Source organism: Carassius carassius, chromosome 3 (assembly GCF_963082965.1).
Source record: "Carassius carassius chromosome 3, fCarCar2.1, whole genome shotgun sequence".
Lineage (NCBI taxonomy): Eukaryota > Metazoa > Chordata > Actinopteri > Cypriniformes > Cyprinidae > Carassius > Carassius carassius.
In genome coordinates, this window is record NC_081757.1 from 20,854,539 (window position 1) to 20,882,351 (window position 27,813).

General features: G+C 36.0%; 1 protein-coding gene and 1 long non-coding RNA gene across 4 annotated transcripts; one reads left to right on the plus strand and one right to left on the minus strand.

Moving 5' to 3' along the window:
- The first annotated feature begins 661 nt into the window (after positions 1 to 661).
- LOC132114623 (uncharacterized) lies at positions 662 to 18,158 on the plus strand. 2 transcript variants are annotated; one of them, XR_009425337.1, is made up of 3 exons: positions 662 to 1,040; positions 4,462 to 4,571; positions 16,568 to 18,158. It is a non-coding gene; the product is annotated as an uncharacterized LOC132114623 (long non-coding RNA). The 2 variants fall into 2 exon arrangements; XR_009425336.1 differs by lacking the exon at positions 16,568 to 18,158 and adding an exon at positions 5,323 to 5,787 and having other exon boundaries at positions 666 to 1,040.
- A 4,050-nt stretch (positions 18,159 to 22,208) lies between these two features.
- On the minus strand, positions 22,209 to 26,948 carry en2a (engrailed homeobox 2a). 2 transcript variants are annotated; one of them, XM_059533449.1, is made up of 2 exons: positions 26,101 to 26,948; positions 22,209 to 24,364 (listed from the first exon to the last, which is right to left on the minus strand). In XM_059533449.1, the coding sequence occupies exons 1-2, from the start codon at positions 26,576 to 26,578 to the stop codon at positions 24,048 to 24,050; spliced, it is 795 nt and encodes a 264-aa protein (XP_059389432.1). In that variant the 5' UTR covers positions 26,579 to 26,948; the 3' UTR covers positions 22,209 to 24,047. The 2 variants fall into 2 exon arrangements, with proteins under 2 accessions (XP_059389432.1, XP_059389422.1); XM_059533439.1 differs by having other exon boundaries at positions 26,098 to 26,946.
- Between the last annotated feature and the right edge of the window lie 865 nt (positions 26,949 to 27,813).

The following is a 27,813-nucleotide window of genomic DNA, read 5'->3' on the forward strand; positions in this document are numbered from 1 at the left end:
AGTTTGGGAAGAATTAGCTTACCAAAAAAAAAAAGGTTGAATTTGTAAGTGATGAGTTTCACTCAAGTTACTCCATCATAGTCTAATAATATATGTTACATTTGATCTTTACCCAAACTTTATTTATTTATCTATTCATTTGTATCGCTATCACTTGGATCAATAAAGTTTTGGTTTTGACTTTAGTTTCAACAGCGTATTTTATTTATTATTATTTTATTATTATTATTATTATTATTAAGATCGAATAATAGAGTGTTTAAAAACACAAATCATTTTATCAGATCTTTGTTCGTGTATTGTACAGTAGCTAATAGTTAGCTATCCAAATGCTGTAAATTGGCCAACTCCCTACTATTCTTTTATAATAAATATTATAAAGTATTTCTCTTAGAAATAAAATTATATAAACACCTCAAACTGGAAGCATCAGCAATTTTGATTAAATATGTTATCCTTTGATGATGCAAATCAGACAGCTGTTTAAAGCTAAGGTCGCGAGCAGAGTAGGCTAACGCATTATTATGCCGTTTCCTTCTCTCCTTCGATTGAAGAGTTTATATCCATATCAGCAAGCGTAATGTCTGCTGGATAAACCCGATCCATCCCCACCTCCAGTCATATTTCTTTGACTGCATTTCCTAAAGATTATTTTCTCTCTGCATCCATCCGGGGAGTCATTCAGAGGTTATGATTTTTGGGCTGCTGTTATTGGATATCATGCTCCAGTTCGGGACGCCATTGGTCTGGAGCTTGTCAGTCTGTGGCGCGCCGAGGCTCGTGAACGCGCCGCGCAGACAGTGCACGACACGCGAGTGGCCAGAGAGTGTCTGGAGTCTGTCTGAAACTGATAAAAATGGTGATGGAGTTCATCCAGAGTCTCGCTCACAGTCATTAGAAAAACAAAGGGAGACAGAGCGGAATTATACAATCCTCCAACACTGTAGTCCGATCGTAGCTTGAATACTAGATTCTGTTGTAGCGCATTTCAAAGTTTTATTCCATGTTTTTCACCAGACAGACAGTTCAATAATTCACAGGTAAGATGATCGTGGCGGGGCGCAAATCTTTTTGTCTGATACAGTCTGCCGTTGTTATGGTGATTGTGTTGTTCATGAATATATTAGTTAACTGTGTGATGTCGTTTGATCAGAGCAAACCGGACGGCGCATGTGAACCGCTGCTCGGCTGCAGGGTGCTCATTTTAATGTGATTACATGTTAGCGCATGTCGTTCGGCGGGAGGAAGAAAGAGTTTATCGCGATCATCTCTTCAGACAGATGACGCACCTGTGCTCACGTGAGCACGGTTTCTCATTAACCCCGTGAACTCGTGATGACAAAACACTGCTGCAGTGTGAGTCTCTATCAGCGTGTCTGGACTGTGCACGGTGCGCTTAAAAGCATGCAGCCATGCGCCAGGACGGCTGTTGTTTATCCGCAATTTAAGGCCCGTCTTTGCGCGTGAGAATCTCGCTTGCGGTGGATGACTGCGTTTTAATTCACCGTGGTTTGGCGTTAAATCTTTTTCTTAGTAAAAAATATATTTTGGGGGTTTTGGGTAGCCTAAGGTATGGTTAGGAAAGTACATAGACTTCAGTGGCATTTGGCAAAACTACAGACAAAAAATAAAGCGCCGACAGCTCCTCACGCGTGTCAGTGTCTGTATTCCTACTGTGGCGCTAACGCGTGATATCTCCGCTCTCAGCGCGCAACTGGTGTCAGTGCACTTCTGTCGCGCGCTTGGGTGCTTCGTTCCCCAGTAGCTATTATGGGAGCCTAAAACATTCAATTAAATTAAACTGGTTTGCCTTAGCCAATTAAGTTGTAACATAAATTCCCAAATAATCTACTAAATACAATTATTTACTTTTATCATCCGACAAAAATATAAGGAAGAGGTGGCTAGTATGAGCAAAGACGAAAGTTCTGTTACTAAGAGTTCTGTTAATAATTCATACAAAAATGTCTTGAGTTATATTTTTAGTGAGTTTTAAAATACCGATATCGTCATATTTTAGAGCCGTTTTTGTGAAGAAGTGTAGGTCTACAGACAAAATGATGTAGGCTATATCATGAAGGACAAATGTAACTATTAACTTGTTTTGTAATAGAAAATGATTATTCAGCTAAAAGTTATTTATTTATATTTTCAAAAGTTTCATAAATGTGAAGTTGGGGCGTGTTGTTGGGCTACATTGTGAAAATATACAAATAACCTATACGATTTCTAAATTGCAATATTGACGCTCAAAACAATGGTTCGAGGTTATTGTACATTAACTTTTACATGTTTGCTGTTTAATTCTTATGTGTTTCGTATTTGTCAATAAGAGGCTGTTTAATGGCTTCATGTAGCTACTGTAATGACAACATAGGTATCCCCTACCACAAAAGATTAATGTATGTTCAATAAACAGGCAGTTTTCATCAAAACAAACAAACAAACAAAACAAAACAAAAAAACAAAGGTAAATATATTCAGTAGCTTTTTTGTATCACCAAGACTATAAGGTATGAGCCAAAACATGCAGAAAATACTGAGAAATACTCACTGGAATAAAAATTATGACAACTAGTCCTGGTTCTCCTTTATATTATATAATAAAAACATTCATTATGAGGCATTTACTTAAGCTGGCTATTTTTATCATATTTTTATTATTCAAATGATTCCCCTTACTTTATTCAAAAGGTACCAATTGATTGTTACATTCTATTCTCTTTAGATCAGAATCTTGAATGTTAATCAAAATGCAGTGCTTTGTGAGGATTCATCAGTGGTGTGTAGATTAAAACATTTCAGATTCAGGACGGGATTCCAGGATGTCTTTTGGATTTATTGTTTCTCAACTTTACCTTTAGGTTTATCTTTGGTCTTAAGCTTTTTGAGTGTTAGGTTTGATTTCTTCCTCTTAAATTTTTCTAATAGTCCCTCTTTTGACCTGTTGTATGTTCATATTGGTCCAGATTTGATAAGGCACCATGAATCTGTTGGCCATGTGGTTTGGCTTTGCATGCTCAGGCCTTCGTAGTTTTAAAGCAGACATAGACATCTCTCTTTGATATTGATATCAAATAAGCAGTCATAGGGACTCAGCTTTTCAGTCATATGCAAAACAAGATGGCTGCTTCACGGGAGGCACAAGACTATATACATAAAGTGGTCCCTTTGTAGTATGTTTCGAGTCAGTTTAAATAGTCTTAGTGAAAGAAATCGGGACACAGCATGCACAGAACAGTAACATGCCCTGACCCATAGGGGTTGTGCAATAATAATAATAATAATAATAAAAAACATCTAAGCAAATATATGTTACAAGTTATGATGGAATAGACTGAAACAGACAAATAAATCCTTTTCTCATTCTCCTTGGTGCAGGTATGTAATTATAATGATGCATATGATCTAAACACAAGGATGTAACAAATCTTTAAAGGTCACACCAGGTTGTGGTGTGAAATTATTTGCTAATTTATTTTGTAGTGGTAGATGGCCTCTAGGTTTGATAAATTCTGTTTATGTATAACTTGATTAAAATAAAAATGCATTATACGACATTCAAACAAAACTTAAGATACTTGTGAAACTGGGCACTGAAGGACTCCTATTTTAATAGTAATTGTAACTGTACATCAATTTAAGATTTTAAGTTTATGCTTTTTGTTAAAGGTATTTGCTAAATATTTTGTAAACAGAGTATTACATTTGGCGCAAATGGTCAGTTTAGAATAGGTGTGGCACACAAATGTGTCTTTTTTTTTTTGTTGTTGTTGAGTTTTCTTTCCTACAGCACAAACTAATGGGCCGATATTTTCAGCGAATTTAAGCAGCTTGGTGCATGTAGAAGGTGTTCGTTGTTCCTTGTACTTGACCCAGAGTTTTCATTACTGTAATGTTTGATGGTATTATAAAAGCTCCGCTGCACACTTCTGTCTATCAGTTCATCTTAGGCCTATCAGTGTCCTAACTGTTTCTGCATGCCAGGCAGTGTGTGTGCATGTTGCTTTAGCTCAAAGCCCTGTTAAACATTTGTTTATAATAATGATTAGTATTTGAAAATGAAAAATCTGCCATGCACCTCCACAACCTGTTGGTGAAACTATGTTCCTATACTAGTATTTGCATTTGAAGGTGAAGTATTATCAGGGATTTTATGCTTTCAAAGAGCTAAAAAAAAAAATGTTACAGCCGTCTGATAAATTTTAAGTACATTGCCACATTTATTTACAATGAAGAATTATGAAATAAAAAGTAATATTTGTATTTAATTGCATGATATCTGTAAAGAAAGGTAAAAAAATAAATGTTGCAATTTCCCAACATAGTCAACGGCCTGTTAACTTGAAGTATAATTGTGTATCAGACACTGAGTGGTATTATCATAGCTGTAATTTTGCAATAAATGTATATTTTTACTTTGGCTGATTTTAATTCTTTGTGTTTGGGCTCTTGTTATAGGCAGGAGGATAACATTTCTGCAGTCTTCTGATGACCTCTTGGAGCTGTCACAGCTGCAGCTACACATAAAGGTGATACCTGTGTTCAGCGGTTGTGCTGCCGTGCTGCCGGTAGGTTTAAAAGGGCATTTCGCACCCAGTACTCTGTGAAGCACATTTGGGCATGTCATGGAGAGAGAGGTGGAAAGGCAGGAGTTCAGAGAGGTGTGCAAAGGTGCAATTATGAAACCCTGAAGGCTAACAAGTGTGCATCAGAGAAGCTTATGCTAACCGAAACGAACCTCTGTTTTTCTTTGTCATATTTAATGTTTGAAATGTTGCTGAGTATTCACACTTTCAGCTTGGCACACCAAGTTCAACGTACCCGCTTCTTATATACATTTCTAACTCATTTCTTCCTTGAGCACAATGATTAGACAGGTCGATTAACAGACAGGTAAAAAAAAAACTGTACAGACAGTCTGGCACAGAAAAAGCCTAATGTTTGAATATGAAGGTTACAGGGTGACTCTTGAGAGAGAGAGAGAGAGAGAGACTCCAAAAATCATTTTGTGATTTCATATGGATGATTAAAAAGCTAGAAATGAGAAATGATATCTCTCCGTATGAAGATGGCAGCCATTTTTGTTGTAATGTCCAACAGCGCCCCCCAGGTCTTGTGGAGCAAGCTTATGGATTTTGTGTGTGAAAGAACAAGGCTCTCACTCTCCTGCATTGCTTGCATATATTCAATATCAAAGCCACAATGGCATTTTAAAGGGATCACTGGCAGGCAGCCAAAACACAGAGCCTCTCTCTTTTTGGTGACTGTCCTGGCTTACTTGCTTTCTTCCTTTTACTCATGTCCTCGTGCTGATGGCAGCGTAATGTCTGATTCTTCTCAAAGCTTTACCCAAGTGCTGGAGCGAGACATTGGATGTATTAGGACAGCTGCCTCCATTTTAGGGAGGAGTTTTGCAGAGGAAGATGGATACCCTTTCCACAGTACCAGAATTTGCAGCGTGAATCAGTTCTGACTTGAGGCATCGCCTGCAATATTTAGCTATGTTCAGTCATTCGATGTGCATTTGTTACCCGAATGTGATACATTTTCCCGAAATTTGCTGCGATTGCATTTGTTGTGTTTATAGGAGATTACATGGAATATAGTTTAACTAGTTTACCCGTCTCAAATTGAAGCAAATGCACCTTTTTCTAGTTCTACTTTTGATTTCCTGCATAGGTGTTATTGGTACATTTTTAGATCGTACTTTTTTCTTTTTTTTTCTGGCTACGCACCAAAAGATTTTAATCTGCTTTTTAAACACATTTCTGATTTTGATATAAGTAACATGTTTGTTAGTTAGTTAGTTCAAAAAAATCACAATATCCAATTAAAATGGTGCCTTCAGGCCCTTGGGATTTTACTGGTAAATGATGATGTGCTCTAATCCGCTGTGAAATGTTATTTGTTTTATTTTATTGTATATTACTCAGGCATATAAGTATGCTGTGTTTAGTTTTTTCTTTTTTAAACCCCCGGGTAGCGAATTCGAACGATACCTAAAATGCAAGATAAATTTGAACCTAAATGTATATTAAATTACAGATTGCTTTAGCAGGATTCAACCATTTATTTATTTTGTGTCCAGAATTTGAGTCCTTTGAATGTGTCCTTAATTTTATGTATTTATTTGAAGCATCAATTTCAAAATCTTTATATGCTCTCCTGCATTAGAGTATTCTGTAATTATTCCTATCTCTATCATTAGTTAGTATCTCTAAAGATCTCAGTATTTGTGTTGTGAACAGGGCAAATAAAAACATGTGCACGGTTTGTAGTAAATGTTCATTGAAGCAAATACGTTTAGCAAGAAAGAGTATATTTTGATAAGTGTTTTCTCAATCATTTTTGAACCATTCCCGTGATTGTTAAAATGATTGTTTTGTCAGTTTGTGTGAATACAGGAGTTGTTATTATCAGCGTTAAATAAAAATATTTTAAATTGATTTTATAAATCAGTGTTGTCTTGTATTCATGCTGTAAATTTAAGTTTGACTGTTTTATCGTAATTATTTTGTCTATTGTTATTATTGTAATAAAAAACTTCTTTTAATTGCTTTGATATAACAGTGTCTATTTGTGTTGCTAAAAAACATTTGATGGATTCATGTGATACAAATATGATATGAACGAGACTGGTTTGAAGTGTAGAGCGTGTATAAAGCCACAAAGGTGGCACTGACAGTGTGTGTGTGTGTGTGTGTGTCCGCGTGTTGCAGGGTGGATTTGTGTCTTAGTGTCTGGGGCCTTGTGCTTCAGTATCTGAGGTACACAGTGTTCTGGAAGATTCGGCCTCTTGAGTGACCCATTGGCCCTGAAAACTTGCTCGGAAATGGAAAAGCTTCGAAATGCGAAACTTACGAGGGGTGTTTTTGTGATTATTGGTATAGCTGCGTTTAAGAGAAACACTATGAAACGCATTTTAAGTTCGAGCATAACGTTTGTAAAACAAATTGTATATAGAAATGATTTATGTTTAAATGTGCCCTTGTGTCTTTGTATAACTATTGAGCGCTGATAATATATAATAAACGTTTAATGTATAAACCTTTGAAGAGTGTTAACAGTTGTAATAGAAATGTTATTACTTTATAGTCATTTTGGATATACTGTGCGAGGACAGAAATGGTAAGAACAGTGGGGGAAAATAATGACTGTTTCAGTGCTCTAGAGATTCTAAAATGTAGTTTGCTACAGTTTTGAAGACGTTTTGTTGTTTTTTCAAACATATCAGTGAAAATGCTAAAATGTTATATACTGCTGCAATGGAGGTCACACATCCTTTTGCTCAGGAATATGTTTGCAATTTATTCCACATTTATATATAATGTTTTGCCTTTATATCTGCATAATTGTCTACACTGAAAATATTAGCACTGTTTCTTTAATATATTTTTTTTACAGAGATATTCAAGAGTACTGAAGGTTTTCTATCATTTTAGGAATTTTACATGAATCCTTTTATGCATAAAATCTATTAAATGAATTTAAGAATGCTAAAACAAAGCATGTTTAATGTCTGACTGTCGCTGATACTTTGTAAAAGTTATAACATTCGTCTTGAGAATTGGCACAGGAACTTCATGCCATCATGTCAGTCCTTTCATAGCATTCTTAATGATTTGAACCGGATAGTAAACTGTAGATTCGATACGCTGGCATTGGCCAGCGGTTATCTGATTCAAGGCTATGCCAAATGAAATGCCAGTCATCGCTGAGGGTAGTTCATTTGGTTTAATTGATGAACTCCTGCACATATGATCGGTAAGTCCTGGTATTTTACTGATTCAACTCACTCTCTGTTTACAGAATACGAGGCCAAAACACACAGCTTGGATTTGTTAGGTGTGAACAGTGAATGACTTTTTAAAGTGCTGTGTCCTTGTACAATTTTATTCCTCTTTAATGGCTTTTCAAAGTTGCTGATGCTATTTGCGAGCGCATTATATTACGCATTGTCCACCTTGGGTGAATTTTAAACTCTTTTTCTATTTCGTTTGGATCAACCTGTAATTCAAAAGCTTTAAATTGAATAACATTGTTCAGGCTTTTGTGCAACTCAAAAACAATCATTTTCAGATGAATTCTGCTTCTTTTTCTCATTGCAAACTGTTTATATGCAGGATGTTATTTGTTCACCTTTTTATTTTTTATTTTTATTGTTCTATGCATGTTTCCTAAGCTGTCTGAATGATTTATTAAGTTTTGAAGGAAAAGTAGAAAGAAGGTTTGTTTATTCCATTTCAGCCTAAAGGCATAGATAGTATTTTAATCAAATCTCATCTCTGTCTTTCTCACACACACACACACACACACACTTTTACTTTTTCACAGCTGCTGATCACTTAATGGCCTTTTAATTAGTCTGAATGATGCCGACCAGTTCCTGTATGCCACTATTTGACATTAAATCACTGAGAAACGCACACCTCTGTGACTGCGGATATGTCAAATATCGCTTCCTATGCGAGCAGTTAAAGGGTCATCTTCATTTGTTCTTTTGATACCACCATACTGTTCAACTTTCCCTGTGTTTAGCTGCGTATATTCTTGCCTTAGCGCTGTTTCGATTGATCTCAAAAGGTGACGCTAAGATTTAACCTTGACCCCCTATTTTAATTCTGTCAGGTGCTAAGGCTCGCCAACCAGTCAAAGCGTTCGGACTCATTAACAGTTCTTTGGTTTTGATGCTGTTCTGCTAAAGCATGTGTTGATAGGTTGAAAACCAACTGAACTGGTCACAGTGATTAAAGACCGAGTGGTTAATCCCAGCAAAGAGTCTGTGACACAAACACCAAATGAGCACTGCAACTCTTCGATAAGAAAGAGCCGCGCTTAAGCACGCAAACATCCCAAATATCAATTTCACGTCTGGCCTCCCACTGACACTCAGCGTGTGAGAGTGCAGGGCTTGCACCAAACAGGGCCTTGGCAGTAGTATCATGTTATCTCCTATCAATTAGTGCCTAAAGGGGATTAACCCCTGCAACACAGAGGAAGCTGATAGGATCACTGTTGAACTGTAGGGATCACCTGCTTCCCTCATTAGTGATGACCTCTCTCTCTTTCCGTCTGCCTCTCTGTCTGTCATTTTTATGTATTCACTACTAGTTTAATGGGGGAAGTGGAATGATATGTTTTTGTGGACATGTTATCATGAATGTGTTTTGGAAGGAGGGTTAGATATTTGGTGATTAGTCATGCTGTGTTGTGTTATGCTGCTGTTGTTCAGGTGAGAGTGAATCAGCAATGTATTCAGAGTTGACAGCCTTTCTCTTATAACAAGGCTAGCAGAATGAACCTCACAGTTTGAGTCTGGCTAATGTTGGTGTATCGTGGCACACGGGGAATAAACTGCTGCTGACCTTACTCTGTATTCATGAACCTGTGCTGACGTTAGAATCTCCTCAGGAAAGTTAGGTTTTAGAACAATAACTTCAAGTCGGCTTAAGCCCGAGAATGTTATTGAAAACTTTCCAGTCGCATCAATTTCAGTGAAACAATCATGAAAATTGGGGTTTCTATATTTTATATATCGGATGGTATTTACCATTTCCCAGTTTATATATTTTCATGCTTTTTTTTAAACCACTGAAAGGTATGAGAAACACAGATCAGAGAAAAATAAAATTAAAATGAAACTAAAACATTGTCAAACATTAAATATTCAATGCTTCCATTAAATATATAAATGAATATATGGTTTTATTAATGGTTTTGTCTCTGACTTTGAGGATAGCCAATGACAGTTTAGAATGTTAGGGTGGCCAATCAAATTTATGTCTCCTGTGAATAGATGATGACAGAATTTTATTTTTTGTGTGAAATATTCCTTCTAAAACATTTAGCTAATTTTGTTATTACTTGCTGCTTGTTGACCTTGTAATAATGGAGATGCTACATTTAAATATTTATACTTTTAAATTGTCTTTTTTTTTTTTTTTTTTTTTTTTTTAAATTCAGACTCTAAGACCATTTTAAATTAACTTGTGAAGTTAAGAAAAGGTGAACAGGTGCTTAAGTTACTATTTGGCCTGGTTAAAAAAAATATACATTTTAACCTAAAATCTTGATGTTAATAATAAGTGCTTAGACATCATAGGTGAATATCTCACACACACACAAAATGTTTGTTGTTACATTTCACCCAAAATTCAAAAGAAAACATAACTAATTTAATTTTGCATTTGCAAAACACTAAAGAAAGGTTTGCATTGCAGTTTCAGAACAATTAAGCACATTTGCCCCTAAATTCTCATTACTGTAGTAGTTACATATTTAAAAGGTAGATTTGAGGTGTCAACTTTAATACAAATAGTTGAACTGTAATTAACATTAACACTTATATACAGCAGTGTATTTGTGTGCTCATAATTGGCCTCTAGTTGTGGCAGAAAGTTCATGAAGAACGCCTTGTTCCGGGCGATGCTTCATGAAGTTGGAAAATAACACTTTTTTTTAAAACAGAATGTAACACTCTTAGATGTTCTGTGCAGCAAGATGGAAGTCTGTTTTTATATCTCTGAATTTTGTAACGGGAAGCGATTTGAAATCGAGCTTCATTTAAATGTTTAATGCTAAGGATAAAGTTTTGATTGATTACTGAAATAATATAGTCATCTAGAAAAATTTCCATCTCCGTTCTGAAAATGTAAATTACACAGTGCACATTTTTTTATGAGTTTTTGCAAACAAGAAAATAATGTTTCACTGGTGTGTGATTTGTGCTGTAAGCAGTGTATGTCTCGCAAAAAAGATACTTATTTGCTGATAAATCTTTAACAAGCAGTCCTCCATAACAAGCAGTCTTATATAAGCATGCATCAATGTCCTCTCAAGATAGTCAGCTTTAGAGTCTAGTTTATCTACATTTGTCCAACCAGTAAGCATCTGCTACTTTAGCATCATTTCTGACATACTTTGTTGGTGATTCTGGCAGCTTTGGAATGTGTGTACTTGTTTTACTTATGAACAGATACTGTCAAAAGTGCCTAATGAGTGAATAAATATGCATAAAATAAGACTTTTTTCTGTTCCTTGGGTTACTTTAGGAAAAAATAGACAAATAGACATGACAAAAATCAAAGGTGTCATGTAAGGAAAAAATGTACTTACTATTATATGAACAAAACCACAGCTAAAACTAGTATGAGTGATAATTCTGATAAAGAATAATTTTCTATGTAATTTTACTATTTAAAACTGGCACTTATCACAGTTAGCAGTATAGTTTATCTATGCACTGTCCAACCAGTAACCATCACAGTAAATACGGGTTTGATTTATTTATTTTTCATGCTGAGTTATACTTTCGTAATAAATGTCCAGAATATGTGTGACACTTAATCAAGTGCCACAATCTCTTAGGTAATCCATTATAATTTGGCTTTTGTGCTTTCTGTAATATCAGTGATTCTGTAATGTTGTGATAGAAGTTTCTAAACTTATGCAGAGAGGATGGTTTGGCACCGCCCTTAAAATGACGCAATCCTCTCTAGCCAATCAGAATCCTTATTTTTAATGGGAGCATATTAGAAATCATCAATGAAAGGCTGTTTCATTTATCACAGTGTGTGCTTATAGAAATGTATAACTAAATATTACATACATATTACATGCTTCAACCTGAGATTTAAAAAAAAAAATCTTATGTCAGTTAGCACACAAAAAAGGTTCTGTAGCTGTTTTCATGTTCTCTATTGGTTTTCCCCCTCCGCTCATGCTGCTTTAATAAAGATGCTGCCGCAGACTTTAATTAACTGGGTGCTTCAGGCAAATATGAAGTAAGAAAACACATGCTGTCTTTGGCCTTCTAGCTGTGTGGATGTCCATCAAACTCTGAAAAAAATATATATATACTTCAAAAGAGGTAATGCAATTGACTTGACAGACTTTTGACATGTTGGTAAAAAATGGCAGCAACTTTCAATCAGCAGTATTTCACAGTCAACTTCAGTATAAGAAGTCATGCAAGTTGTCTTATTGTGATTATTTTTTTTATATATTGTATGGTTTGATAGAGCATTGTGTTTTTACGTGTTTTATTTTATACACTGTTCTTTAATATAATATTATTATATTATATTATATTATATTATATTATATTATATTATATTATATTATATTATATTATATTATATTATATTATATTATATTATATTATATTATATTATATTATATTATATTATATTATATTATATTTCTCTTGGTAACTGGACACTATTCAATAGAGTAACGCTGCATTATTAACAATGCCTTAATGCAAGTTTGAAGACACTTGATTAAACAAATGAATCGCTTTAAAGCATCAACGCTATTTTTTACACTATATTTACATAGAAACAACATGTGTGTGTGTGTGTGTGTGTATATATATATATATATATATATATATATATATATATATATATATATATATAATTATATATATATATATATATAACTCAATTCTTATGCATGGTTATAATAATTACAGCTTTTTATAAAAAATATTTTATTAGTTCGGAGACCGTCTTTGCGTTTGTTTTTTTAAATGCATTATAGCAGAAAGGTGAAATTTAAAATGAAATATAAGTATTGAAGTGAAAATAATGCTAAATTCTAAATTTAAGGTGTAAAAAAATGTAAGTGTTATACGTCTGCACACTTTTAATATCGGAGTGATCCGGCTGTGCTGTAATGATAATCTTCCTCTGTGCAATATGGTAAGTTAATAAAACTAATTTTAGCATAGAAGACTTGGACAGTACCCTCCGCAGCACAGGCCTCGCAGACTCATCTGTGTCTGGTGGAAATAGCACAGAAAAGAGAGTTAATTATTTTCACCCAAACCCAAAATGCCTCTGTCTCTCTCTACACAGATTGGCTTGTGATTTGCATGAGGATTTTGTGAAGCTTTTCAGTATGTTTGCTGTGTCTGTCCTGGCTGTCTGTTTAAACAGGCCCCGAGTAATAAAGAAGAGAAGATGGAAGGAAGGAAGGAAGGAAGGAAGGAAGGAGGGAGGGAGGGAGAAAAGAGGAGGTGTGCTAAACCCTGGTTTCCCTCCTCAGCCCTTTTGGGATATGAAGGCCCCAGATGGTGTAGGGGTGTGATAGCAGCATTGTGTGTGTGTCTGTCTGTCTGTCTGTACGTTCGTTCTGAAATCAGGGGCGTCCTTAGTAAAAGAACCCAGCCCTAATGTCATCTGCTTGAGTGGAAGCTTGTCTCTTTCTCTGAATGGAGACAAAGGAGAGTGGACACAAACCCCCCCCCCCCCCCCCCCCTTTATCTTTGTCCCCGTTGCCCTCTGCAGCCCAGAGCCTGACACCCAGCACTGGGGGCTTTGATTAGCCAAGTGGAGACACTGGGGGGTCACGCTACCCTCTGCCCTGATTAGCCTGCACTTGGCCACTGCTGACCCCTCCTTCTGAAGAGATTCATGTGAGGAGTCTGGAGATATTGAGATGGGCATTTGGGAAGAAACATAATGCACCTTGACCTGTCTAGACTCTGCTGTTAACAAATGGATAATGTGACCTTTTTCATGTTGTTGATATAGTGTTTCTACTCTCTCTTTAATTTTGTTTTTTTGTTTTTTTTGTGTTAACTATGGTCAACAATTGCAATGTAGTTTGAGGATTTTAGAAGTCTGAGAGAAGTATTTTTAGAATTTTTTTTTTTCCTGAAACTTTTAAACTGGGATCATTCCTGTTTAAATTTACTGACACAAGTCAGCAAAAAATGATCCTGTTTCCCACGTTGTGAGACATCACATTTTCTGTAAGTATTTTTATTAAACAAATTAATGATACTACGTTTGATTTAGATTTTTGATTTTTGATTTTTTTTTTTTTTAGTGCCTTTCTTTGTGGATGGTATTGATAAATAAAAAAAACATTCATTTTGGGATAAAGTTGTAAATGACCTTCATTATAAATGTTATATCAAATGCATTATATTTAGATTGATAGATATATGGTAGTTAATGTAAATATTATGCTACAGTCAATTATATGTAATTTCTAGTATTTGTTTTATTATTTTATGGGGGGAAAAGTATATAGGTTTTATATCTAATATGCACAGGGATGAATGTTGTCGTGAACTGTGGAAAAAAATATTTATTTGTTAAGGTGGAAGGCACTGAATTTTAAAAAATACATCATTGTCCTTATTTTCTTGTATTATGCTGAGTCAAGATCTCTGGTAAAATATGATGATTGTGCCTTTTGGGAGTTAGATACACAAAACCTGATGACAGGTGAAAAATTTGGTCACAGGAATATTGCAATTTCAAAATCTTTCTGAAATGCTGGTGTGAATGTTGTGTGTACGCAGTGGCTTTCCTTTCATTATGGTTGGCGGTGGGCATAGTTTGCTCACTGAAAGTGCAGGAAGTGCCGCTGTTGTTGTTCCTGTGCGGGTGCATGCACCGCTAATGCTGCTTTGCCATCATGCGGCAGTTCACTCAACAGATCCAGAGTCTGTGATGGTCGAGTGTTCTGTCAGGTATGATTCGGAGCGGATTAGATGAATCTGACCGTGGAACAGTCGATATGGAGGTGGTTTGTAGGAAAGGCGGGTGGTGGGGGGTCGTTATGGCTGCTCCTGCCCCGCCCTCGAACCAGCCACTCAGAGCCAAGAAAATGGCAGCCGCATTGAGCTGCCAAGAGAACACCGATTCTCCACCCACCCCTCCATTTCCCCAATTCCCCCACCCATCTTCCCCGCTCGCCTTTTCCCATGTTTTGTCACTTTTGAGGTAAAATGGACTGGAATCTTGTGTCCTTTGCAGTCTAAATGTCTCAAACCTTTAACATTGACTTTATCAACGCAAGCTCTTCCATGCCCATGTTTTGAAAAGTGCCCAGGTTTGTGTTAAAATGAAACATGAAAAACGAACTAGATGTTCTCCTTCAGTCATGCATATCAGACACCTCTGAACACTTTCTTCAGCACTGTATGCAACCATGAAGAATGTGATAGGAGTATTTTACCTCATACGGGGGATGCTTTAGTAAATGCATTTCATGGCAGTCAAAACGTCATGAATGTTTTAATGAAGTCTGTCATATGTATGTCATTTGTGATGAATGAAAGTAGTCAGGGTTTTTCACTGCTGTACTCCCACATGGCAGATGATTGAGAGCGGAGAATCTGGATTGCTGTTGGGAAACGAGTGCATTTGGTCAGGTGTTTACATTCCCCGCCATTCTCTGAGCATGGCGTCGACTGAACTGTTTTAGTGGACTGACTGTGTTCTGTAGGGACCGTTAAAATATACACTATCTGCACTTAATTAAATATATATATGAAGAGTTTATTTGCAAAAACAGATAACTCCGTTTTTAACAATTTTAAAAAATCATGTTTTTTCATTGTGCATTCCAATTAATCTCAATCAAACAGCAGTTAGTTTATTTTCATTAGGTTAAAAAAAATAACAAAAACATACAACTAAAACAATAAAACTAGTTCTTTCAAACGATTAATCGCAATTTGTTGATGTTAATTTACATAATATATATGTGTGTGTACGATGTGTATTTATTATGTGTATATATATATATATATATATATATATATATATACACACACAAACACATACAGTATATATTTTGAAAATATTTACGTGCATATACATTTATATATTTATATTCTTATATTTTATAAATAAATATTTAACATGCAAACATAACGTGTTCCTAAACATATACATGCATTTGTTTATATTTACATGATAAATATACATGTAGTATGCAAACGCAAATGTTTATTTTGGATGCGATTAATCACAATAAATCGATCGACAGCACTAAATAAAATGCAATAAAAACATAACATAATAAAAAAAACGTGATTTTTGAAAATTTGAAAAATTTAGTTATCTGTTTTCGCAAATCTACTCTTCATATAGAACTATACATTGCCTTCGATTGACTTGACTGACTGCAGAATCATCTACTGCATTTTCTCCTTCCTTGCTGAGCCATTAATTCCTCAATTATGCTTTTATGAAGGTACTCCGATCGTAGTTATGTGCCGTATAACTGTAAGTTTCTACATTTGTAGACAAAAGCATGTAATTTTAGACACTATGGCAAAGTTTAACTCACTAAAGTGTTTAATTAAATCATTGTAACCAAGAAACAGTCAAAACAATGAGCCAGTTTGTTTGCCTGTCTTGTGCTTGGCTTTGCCAGCACACCAGAGAGAGGCAGGGCAGGTCCACGAAGGATGTAATATAACTCCCCCTGACTATACTATAATGGAGCAGACGTGTTGTCTCTGCCCTCTCTGATTTTGAGTCTCACTGAATGTGTTCGTGTGTGTGAGCATGTTAGGAGGATATGTCAAGGTTACTCTATGGAAAACATGTGACCCACCCTGTTTTCTAGTTTGAGTTTATGATAAAATGGAGCTTGACAGTTCAAATGAACAGATCACTGCATGTCGGACTGAAAATTACACTCTTGAATGCTGTACTTTTATATGGTGCTACTGAATATCAATTCTGCATTGTTCGTATTTTGCATTGATGTGTCTCACTGCTGTTCTTTTTGTGAATTTGTCTGTTTGTCACAGGATAGTGAAGAGGAACAGAGCTGATGTGCCTGCAGAGATGATACAGGTAGCAATAATAATAGTGATTGTATGTATATCTCTTTTTACTGTGTTATTCTCTCCCTCACTTTCTATAAAGTACTTGTTCTCTGCTCTTACTTTCTTTCTCTCACTATTTCCACCATCACAGAGTTGTGCCTTTTTACCCTCCTTAAATACAGATATATAGCAAATTTTTAAAAATCACTATAATATTAACTGTTTTTTGCTTAAGCTAATGTTACAATAAGTTCTAGTTCTTTTGACAAGTTGCTCAAATGATCAACACTGTGATAAAACAATGTTAGAATTGTTCTTAATGTCATATTTAATCTGTTTGTTCAAGCTTGTTTAATTTGACAAATGTCTTCTTTAAATATATATCACTTGTCATTGTAATAAATGAAATCTTTATGTATTATCCGGATAAATATATCAAGATATAATTGAGCCTCAAGTTTGATAAATGTGTATTTTGTCTTATTATTATTTCTTAAAGGCTCATGCTGCAGAAATACAGCTTTTCTTAATAAGCACAACTCACCATCATTTTAGATGCACTCTACTGATTTTATTATTTACATTTGTAATGAGTGCTTGTAGTGTATGCTCAATTGTAAAAAAAGAAAATCCACAGGCATTTAGTTTTCGATTTTAATGTGCATTAAAACTAAGTTTAAACATGTACTGACAGGTTTTTTTTATATCAGGAAGGAGCTAGCATACACACATAATTCGCTTAATATTTGTAGACCTTTAAACTGAATAGAATATTTTAAATGGTTATTTTGTCCTGCTCATGGTTAGTTGGCGTCAGGGCCAATTATGTCTCCAAATGTTGTACAGTATAAGGTCAAAAGTCGCTGTGCTGTATTAGAAAGATGACAGTAACCATTCTGGAAAGGTCAGCCACTCAGTTTGTTTCCAAAGCGAAGTGCCACAATGACGCCTTTGAGCTTTTGATTAACTTTATATTAGATTTAATTAATGATATGTCTCCCTGTTAAATGACAGAAGTAAACAAAAGAACATCCAGATGTTCTCAGGTTAGTAAGATTTTAAATTTGCCCTGGTCTCATTTGCATTGAAGTCAGATTTTTAAGTTTTTGAGTAAATGGTGGTTATTTTAATTATATATTTGTGGTGTGCTTCTCTAGACACTGAACAAACTTTAAATGTAACCCTCACTAGCTCACTTGAGTGATTTAAAAGATTTTACTACAGTAAATGTTAACATGTTTGCATCAGAATACTTTAATTGTACTTTTGTTTTTAAATAACATTACATTGGTTTCATTTTTTTTATTCAGGGCCAATCAGTGTTTTTTTATTTTTTATTTTTGTAAAAGAAACTTATGGAATATTTTTTAGCACTGCTGTTTTATTAATACCAAATCCCTAGGCAGATTTAGTAATATTTTGAAGTATTTTCACAATTTAAATAACTGCTTTCTGCTTAAATGTATGATAAAATGTAACTTATTCCTTCCGTCTTCAGTGTCACATGATCCTTAAGAAATCGTTCTACTGATTTGCTTTTCATGATGCTTTTTGTTAATATTATCATTGTTGAAAAAATATTTTTGTGGAAACTGACGAATAAAAGGTTTAAGAGAACTTCATTTATTTTAAGAAATCACTTGTAATATTATGAATTTCCTTGCTGTCACATCCATTTTATAACATATTTGCTGAATAAGTGTTTTTTTTTTAATCCTGCTTCACCCTTGAACCATAGTGTAATAGATATTCATCTATGTCTCCATGAGTACAATTGTTTATATATATATATATATATATATATATATATATATATATATATACAATTAAAGGCAATTAATCTTTTTAGTGGACAGGTAAAAACTGTATATTGTGGTCTCCATGAAGTTATTTTAAACTTTGGAGCTGTTCATATTGATTTAACTCTGAAATCACTGTTAACGGGTGCACATGCCAGTCACTAACTTCAATGACTGATACTTGTACCTTACATGCTCATTAATATTTCTCATTAGGCTTTTTAAAAAATTTTATTTGGTGTAACCCATGTGTTGGTGGTGCTGGTATGTGTGTGTGAGACTTGAAAAGCAAGAGACTGGAGTTTCAATGCCTCTGCTTCCTTTTGTCCTCTGAGTTGACTTCTTAGGAGCCCAGTGCCGGAGTTCCATACATGAGAGATCAAGAGTTACCAAGGTGCTCAGGAGATAGACACAGACACACACTCACACTCATTCACTCAGACTCATTTCCTTTGCATGTCAGAGCCCTGCTGGGGTTTCAGTAGAGGTCACTGACACCACCAGTGGAGCTTTCCCCTAAATGAAAAACCAACCCCTGTGTATGTGTGTATTTCTGTGTGTGTGTGTGTGTGTGTGTGTGTGTGTGTGTGTGTGTGTGTGTGTGTGTGTGTGTGTGTGTGTGTGTGTGTGTGTGTGTGTGTGTTGCTTTCTAAAAACGGTAAGGTGTTGAAGAAGATGGTCCTGAATGGATTTATTTATGATATTACTTTGGAAATATGTTATGATGGAACTGACTCCATCTTATTACTATATTCTCTAATTATGGATTTAGTCAGGGGATGTTCTGTGAAGCATCTGAAGGTAACTTGAATGGTCTTCCACTGAATCTCAGTGAATGTCTTGTGTAGTCTGAGAGTTAAAGTTGTTATATAGGTGTGCACCTGTATCAGATACACTAGAGTTGAGGTAAGATATGAGATGCTCTTTTCCCATCAACTAGCTGCAGCATTAACCATTGTATTGTAACGAGATTAAAATATATTTGTCCTGCGGATTAGCATTCTTTACCATCCCTTTCGTTGCTTTGCCGGACCGGTCTGCGTATGTGCAGCAGTCTTTTTGATCTGCCATGCGTAGTAAGGACCCTGGCTTGGGTCTGGCCATCCGAGGGCCTGGTGTGAAATCGGCCTGATGTCATCCCTTTTGTCCTCCATTTGCATCCCTCACTCCTTTAATGACGTTTCCGAACCTCGCAGGCACATTCCTCAGTGGTCCATAGGAAGGGTTTGGAGAACTCGGGGCAGAAAAGCACAGTGGGAGTGTTTGGAGAGTTTGGGGGGGGGTCGAGGGTGTGTGGATCTTTTGTATGGAAAGCAGACGAGTAGACATCCGTATTCTGATACTTTCCCTCCACCTCAGGCTTTTCTGTTGTTTGTCTGAGTTGCCATGATATCAGGCCAAATTGAAGTTTGATAGAAACGTGTATAATTTGATAACATATAAATGAATGGCGCCTTTAATGAAAGCACTCTGACATGACCAGAAATGTATCTTAGCAGTGTAAATACAACCTGTTGTGACTGCAGTTTTCAGTCCTTGACAATAGTGTACTTTCTTACTCTACAATCTTCTGATGAGCTTTTCTATGTGCAAAGTTTACACTTAAACTACCTTCTGCAGCTTATATGAATTTGAGATGAAAGTTGAAGGGTAATTATATAAATAAGGTGTATGTGTGTGCGATGTAGGAAGTTAAATGTGGGTGTAAGGTGAAGAAAGCGAGAGCTGAAGGAGGTGTGGGCAGGACTGGGGACTATTCCTTGCAGAGGAAATGAGCCACCTGCAGCCATGACAGGAGGTTTTGACCTTCATTTGGGGTTTCTTTCGCTCTCTCTCTCTCTCTGTCTCTAAATCTCTTTCTCGCCCTCTCTCTCACTCTCTGTCTGTCTCTCTCATTACTTTGCTCACACAAACACACATACTTCTGCTCTATTGAAAGCCAGTCAGGGACCTCTCCCCTCGGCCATTGGGCATCACTTCCTCATACAAGTGGCGCTAGAAAAGAAATGTAGATGAGGCATTGTCATTGAGCAGGTCAGTGCATGGGAAATGCCAGTTGTCTGTGCCCCCCTTCACCTCCCCCCAGAGGACAGGTAGACCATGATCAGATGATTCTTTTTTTTTTAAATGAAGATCATATACATATTATGGGAAAGTCAAGTTACTGTTTGAGTGACTTATCTAACTGATATAAAAAGGGCATGTCTTTATATGTGTTTATATGTAGACCTACAGTAGTTGAGTGCTGTTGAATGGCTGGGATCTCCGGCAGCTCTGAGGCAAACATTGGTTTGAATCGTCACCGAAAAACTTTGTTAGCTCACTTTGTCTTTTTAAAGGCAAATTTCCTGCTTTCAATTTATTTTGTATATAAATAACATAATTGTTGGTCTGCAAATATGTTAGAGCATTGTATCACATGGTCTATTCAGTTTATAGTTGGTCTGTTAATAATTTAGGATGTTGTATTAGGTGGTCTAAGAAGTTTATATGAAGTTTGTTGTACTGCACATGTAAACAATACAACTAAAATTTAGTTTTTTACTACAAATGCATTTGTTTTCATTAGCCTACATTAAATAAAAAAAATATATATTTATTTTTATTTGATCAAAAGTGTAGGCCTATTTTTTTACAATTTCATTTAAATGGTTTAAAAGGGCCCTCAACCCTTTTATATTTTGAATATACAGTTAGCCTATTTGATTTGCGGAACGCTTTTAATCAAAGACACTCCTTATTACGCTGATATAGGCTTATATATTTCGTCTGGTGATTGAAGGTTATGTTTGTGACTTTTAATGATAAATGTAATTTTTCTGGATTCTAAATTTTTTTTTTCGGTTTACAATAATGCGCCCTGCAAATTAAAATAAATTAATAAAATAAAATAAATGCGTAACAGTTGTTTTAAATAATACCAACAAAGGTTGTTAATTAATTAATGCGTTAGTCAAAAGCAGAGGTTGTTCCTATTAGCTATATTTTAGCAGGAATTATTAGAAATTGTGTTTTCTAAAAAAGCTGTAGGCCTATTCATTATCCAAAATCATCGTTTCTGCCCCAGGTCTAAATAAAACTAGTAATAGTCTTATTTGTTTTCTACGTAATGGGAACTTTTTTTTAAATAAATAAAACAAAATTAATATATTTTTTTTCCCAAATGAAAATCTGTACACAGGCCTCGTCTCACCAAACATAGATGTTCTTAATTTTGTTATGAATAAGCATGGGATACTGAGATTTTTTTCCTTGTGTAAACATTTCAGTAAGTTTGAAGCAAATATACGATTTACTTTGTAAATTTGCAATCGATAGGCTACTTTGAGTGATTTCAAAGGCTAGTTATGGAATAAAGTCATCCATTAATTATCAATCTCTCCTGTGGCAATGACTCTGTTTCTGTCGTCCCATTCACGGTGCATGGGACAGGGTAAAGTTTTCCAACAAAAATTCGCCCATGCAGAGATTTAGTAGGCTACAGATGCAGAGATTTCAAAAAAAGTAAATAAAAAAAAGAAAGAAAAGAAAAGAAAAAACACCCAAAGGACCATGTGTTTGATGGTGATTATTGGATAAGCTTTATGGATATCTGCAGTGCTTCTCAAATGCCTTACTGATGGTGCATTAGCGACTCACTCCTGATTTGGTAAAGCTTTGTGTGCCAACGGTGTGACGTCATGTCCGCTGGGCTCAGCTCCCATTTGATGAGACTAGACTGTGGCACGTTCTTTTCAACCCAAGAGCAAGATAAGGCTAGAGCGCGAGATAGTTCTTCAATCTCACAGTAGAAGAAAATAAAGAAACTAACAAAACATTGAGAATTATTATTCTTATTGTTTATTTAATTCTTATCAAGATTTCAGGAGGCAGTTAATTACACAATTAATACGTACGTGATACAAATTATTTACACATATAACAAACATTACTTGTAAACACAAAATAAAAATATCATTGTATTATCTCATTTTTTATTTTATTTTTTTCATTTAAGCTTTCAACATAGCTTTTATAGATAGATCTTCGCTGATGAGTAAATTCATTAGGTCGTATATCAGATAGAAGGCCATATTCATAGATATGCTCGTATGCAATTGAACTAATATTGTTTCTCTGATTCGGCACAGTTCTGTGTTATTAAGTTCGCACTTGAACTTGTAAGGCAAAGTGTGTTAAGTTTGGTGGCTATATAGTCACACACTCTTTTTAGGTATAAAACAAAAAAGATTCAAAAAGTAAAAACTCCACAATTTGGTATATGGATACAGTCTGCAACTTAAATCTCGATCATTCCTTTTTTACTTTTCTAAACACGCGTGAATATGCCCTAATATGACAATTTGCAGCTTTCATGCAAAGGCCCCAATACCGCTTCATTCACATAAAGAAGTTATTGCAATATAAATAAGCAATTTAAACACCTTAGAAATCTACTCTTACATAAAAAGCAACACCGGTCATTGAATAAAGTTTTTTTTTTCGTAATATAATCTATATAAATACATAACAAATATGAAGTCAACATTAAAACAGTATTTTAACATCTGTCATACAGTAAACAGCTGGTTTGCTTATTTTTTATTCCATAGTTGTGTGTGTTTATATATATATATATATATATAGAGAGAGAGAGAGACAACTGTATATTTATATATTTGTTTATATTTCTGTGATGTGTTGTGGCGCTTACCCTGGCTTTTGTCAAGAGTGCGCATAAGCGAAATCATTGTCAGTGCTACACGTTTATAGGCAGTATTATGATGATTAAAACATACTTTGCTACAAAAGATGATTATATTGCTCTTTTATAAAAACTATGTAGGCCTATGCGATTTAAGACGCTGTGGTACATTTGTTTATTTATTTAGCGCACCTAGTTGAAATGTTTTGCCCAGGCTATGAAGGTTAATCCAATGTTATTTCGTATATGTTAAGCTATTTCACATGGTAGTCCAACCAGACAACCTATACAACATAATGCACTGCTGTTAACGACGGGGTTGAGCCCCCCACCCCATCATACCCAATTCACTCATTATAATTAACCAGGCTAAAATTGTGAATTTATTTACAATAAAAAGAACAGTGTTTTTTCTTTTTCTTTTTGTTTGTTTAAAAAATCCTGCTGACATCCGACGATTGCTGCGTCCATTTTGTATAAAACATCAAATCAAATACGATATACGTGGAAATAAGATGCATTTCATAGTACTCACAGTTGCCTGGATGCAGCAGAAAAGACTCTTTGGACTTAAGCAAGGTTTTCGCTTTTTTTTCTCTCTTCTCAACATAACTAATAAATGTAGGCTATTACATAAACGGCCGTTGTGTTAATCGTGGAAAACGCTTGGTTCTAGTGACAGCTTGACAAAGAAGAACGATAAAAACACTTGTTTCTTAAAGAGAGCCACTCTCTCTGCCCAAGTGCAAAAAACGGCACCCATATAGCCTATTTTTGAAATTATATGACCATTACATTATAAGAGAATTGTATTCAATAAATGTATTTTTGACATAATTCGATATAGCCTCTATTTAACATCAGTAATGCTGGTATATTTATTAACTGGCCCTTTATTCTTTTGAATTATTGCATTGTAAATATAACCATGCACCCCCACCCCCACCCATCGCCTCCACCCCTCCCCACTTTCTCTGTCTCAGTCACTGTCTGATTTGTCTTCCTTTGACGTGGTGCTGTGGTTGTACAGTCCCTGCGCCATCAGGTGCAATGCCAGAGTGTTCTTGGTGCCGCTGGCTTTTTTGATTTTGGCCCTCTTATTCTGGAACCAGATCTTGATCTGTGATTCGTTGAGTCCCAGCTCCTGCGCCAGACTCTGCCGTCGCTGCTCCGTCAGGTAGCGGTTGGTCTGGAACTCGGTCTTGAGTCTCTGAAGCTGCTCCGCCGTGAAGGCCGTCCGCGGACGTTTGTCCTCTTTACTTGTGTTCTTCTTCTTTGGTTTACGAGATCTAGGACCTGCGTGTGTGGAAGAAATAACAGACCGTTATAAGAAAGAAACACAAATTGTACCAATATTGTCTGTGTGTTCATGAGTGGTTTTGAAGAGTTGGGGGCTGTAAACATTTTCAAAGCAGTTATAATTTATAAATCTGTTTTACGTAGGCTTTATTTATTTATTTTGCCTCACATTTGGGTGTGAGCAGTATGGATCTCTCTCTCTCTGCGTGTTCATGTCGCTCAGTGGAGGCTACATTAATAGGTAACCCAATGCGGGAAACCTCAGAGATGTAGCAGAATATTAATCAGGGATTCGCCTTGCTCCACATTGGACATTTTATTTTTCTTTAAAAAAAGAAGCTTTTTTAGGTATGTAAATGGTATGAGTGAGGTAATATGGCGATGATAGGCTACGTGAAATTAACCCATTCGACATCACAACTAGGCTAGTGTTAGTCGAGAGCAGTATAAGAAAAAAAAAATACAATTGCTTTACCACGGCTAAAACGCTCCGAATGCAGTTGAATAATAATTTCGTGACCATTTGGATAAAAATAGCGTGCTTTTAACAAGAGAAGACGTTGACTTTAATGTAGCCTGAATTTCAACGCGAAATTCGCGCCACATTTAACGAAACAGGCTAAGTTGATTCACTTCTATGAACGAAAATAAAATGATAGACTTCGAAAGGTAGTAGGCTATTAAATACGCTCTCTCTTAGCTAAAAAGGTAGGTTTTAAGACAGCATTCCGCTCTTTATTTTAAGCAGAGCGTAAATGAGAGGTGAGAATTTTGTTGCGAATAGAGGTTGAACGTAGCCTATTCCAGATATTTTTAAAAGTAGACTAGCCTAAAGAAATTTCGACGGACTAGTCTAAATGACGATTCTTGCTTGAGCTTGCGCTATTAGCTATCAGTAGCTACGCACATATCGCTTTCTTTTGTTTTGAAATAATATAAATACAATTTTAGTTAAATGTTCAAGTCAGGAAATGTAGGCTACTTTAGCCTACTACACACAAGCACTCAAAAGCAACTGCTTACTCACAATATAGTAGATACGAGGCCTGCTCCATTGTCAAAAATATGCTAATGAAATATCAACAAAGACGAAAGGCTCACGGGGCAAAACCTCTCCTGTACAACTATTCAACGTTTTATTCAGCGTTTCTGTGATATTTTATTTACTTCTTTATAATAAGCCGATCCATTTCGACACATTCTGTTTCTCAATCTCTTCGTTAAAAGGATAAAAAAATAGGTGGACAACATTAGGCTATCATTCCCAATCCACAAGCAAACGATATGGAATTGAAATGAAAGAAAATTCAAATAGGCCTACATTAAGAATAACTGAAACAATAATCTAAGTTTGGTCGCATTGACATAAATGTGTTCGAATTACTTTTGTATACTTTTCTAAACGTTTTGATTTGATCTTAAGCATCGTTCAGGCTACTTTTAGATAACATAAAATCCCATCGTAACTGGTCCAGTATTGGGCCTAAATGTTTCAAAAAATATATGAAAGATTTTAGTTCATCCGATATCTTTAGTAAAATTAATCATATGTTTAAGTATTTGGCGTTTTTTAGGCTATTACAACTTATTGAGTTTGTTTTAAAATTACATAGCCCTCTAAATGTTGGATGGACGTGATCAGAATATAGTGCAGAGTAGAACTTTCTGTACTTTGCATATATTAAACAGGTTTCCTGGCACATGGCAAAAGTAAATAAAGGAAAACGTACTACCTGACGACGGTCTGTCCGAGTATCGTGTGCAGTAAACCCAAGCGGGCCACAGCATAGGCTGGCTAAGTTGTCCGCTTGAATTGGACTGTGAACTATCCGACTCTGAACCCAGGCACTGATCCACATTCTCCCCGCGGGTCTTCAGGGGCTCTTCGCTCTCTATCTCTGCCTTCTTTCCTCCGCTGCTCGTGTGTGTGGAAGTCCCCTCTGCTGGTACAGTACTTACCACCTGTCCAGTGCTAGGACCCGTAGGGTTGAGATTCTCTCGCGCGCCGAGATTGCCCTCATCGCGCGTGATGTTCGCTTCTTTCTTGCGGCCAAAGTCTGGTCGCAGGATGTTGTCGATGAAGAAGTTTGTGATGCGGTGCGGGAGCTGCAGGTTCCCTGGAGCTTGCAGAAGGGGTCGTATGGCACTGTTGGACTCGTCCGCCGCTCCTCGCTGCTCCGCGTCTCTTGCGCTCTGCTCATTCTCATCCATGCTGAGACACACTTTCCACTTTCCGTCCTTAACCCTTTATCGCTCTCCAGCACTCAGGCAGTCGCACCCCACTCCACGGGCGACTCCGTCCACTTTGTTCACTTCAGGAAAATTTCAGAACTGAGCAAGAAAATCTGTCAGTGAGCTTTAGCGACAGTAAAAAGCCTTTGCGCACCGTGGTCACAAAGGAAAAACATAATTACGCCTTCCAATCACGGAATGTTTTCTGTTTAAGGTTGATGAACCGTAACCTGCTAGTTGGATGCTATTTGTTTTCTGCGCAATGCAACTATCGGGACGTTAGTGGCCACTCTGAGGACAGAGAAGTGGGGCTCCTAACTGCTCCTGAAATACTTTCACTCCGGATTTTTGTTCTTATTTTTAATACGAGCCCCCAGTGACGTTACACTCCGGTATCCTAGACACGTGCCTTTGACCAATAGAATAGTCAAGATCTAGTCACATGACCCTGATTCGAGAGTAACAGACAACACTCATCCTTGCACATTTAAAGACACAGTTCTTCACCAAAATACAAATTCAGGCAGTGCCAAAAACGCAGCCTACATAGCCTACTGAACACGGTCTTCACGTTTTAATCATAGAGGTTTACTTGTAGCGTAACTATGTGTGCTGTGCATGTTTTTTGTATCATTTAACCAGGTTTGGTCATCAACTAACTCTCCGAATGCACTCACGAACCTACAGATTTTAAAATCCGTAAAAATAAAAAAATGAAAAGAAATGTTGTACTATACTGATATTATTGAGTTCTGTTAAGTTTACTGAGAAGGGAAAACATTTTATTGTATTATTTATATTGCAGCTTTGTGTAATGGAGCCTAAAATAGCATGTGTTCAACCAAAACGAGTGGAGGCAACATCGTTCCGCAATGGTGTGCATGGTGTTCCAAAGCCATAACAACCAGTACTGTTTTCTTGATGTGTGATGACTTTTTATGGAAGAGCAGTAGGCCAAATTCAGGTTTCTCAACATTCAGAGCAATTTTATTCAATTTGACATGATTTACAGCGATAAAGATTTTCGGCATTATTAGCCTATTACAGAATCATGAGTAGGCCTACGCACTATTTATACGCACTATACACTGCACACAAAACTGAAAAAGTAAACTAAAAGGAATACACACAGAGTTCTTCATCTAGGCTATAGACACGACCAGTCAATATTTCAATGGTAATGATGATTGGATGCTTATTTCTTTGGACAGAAG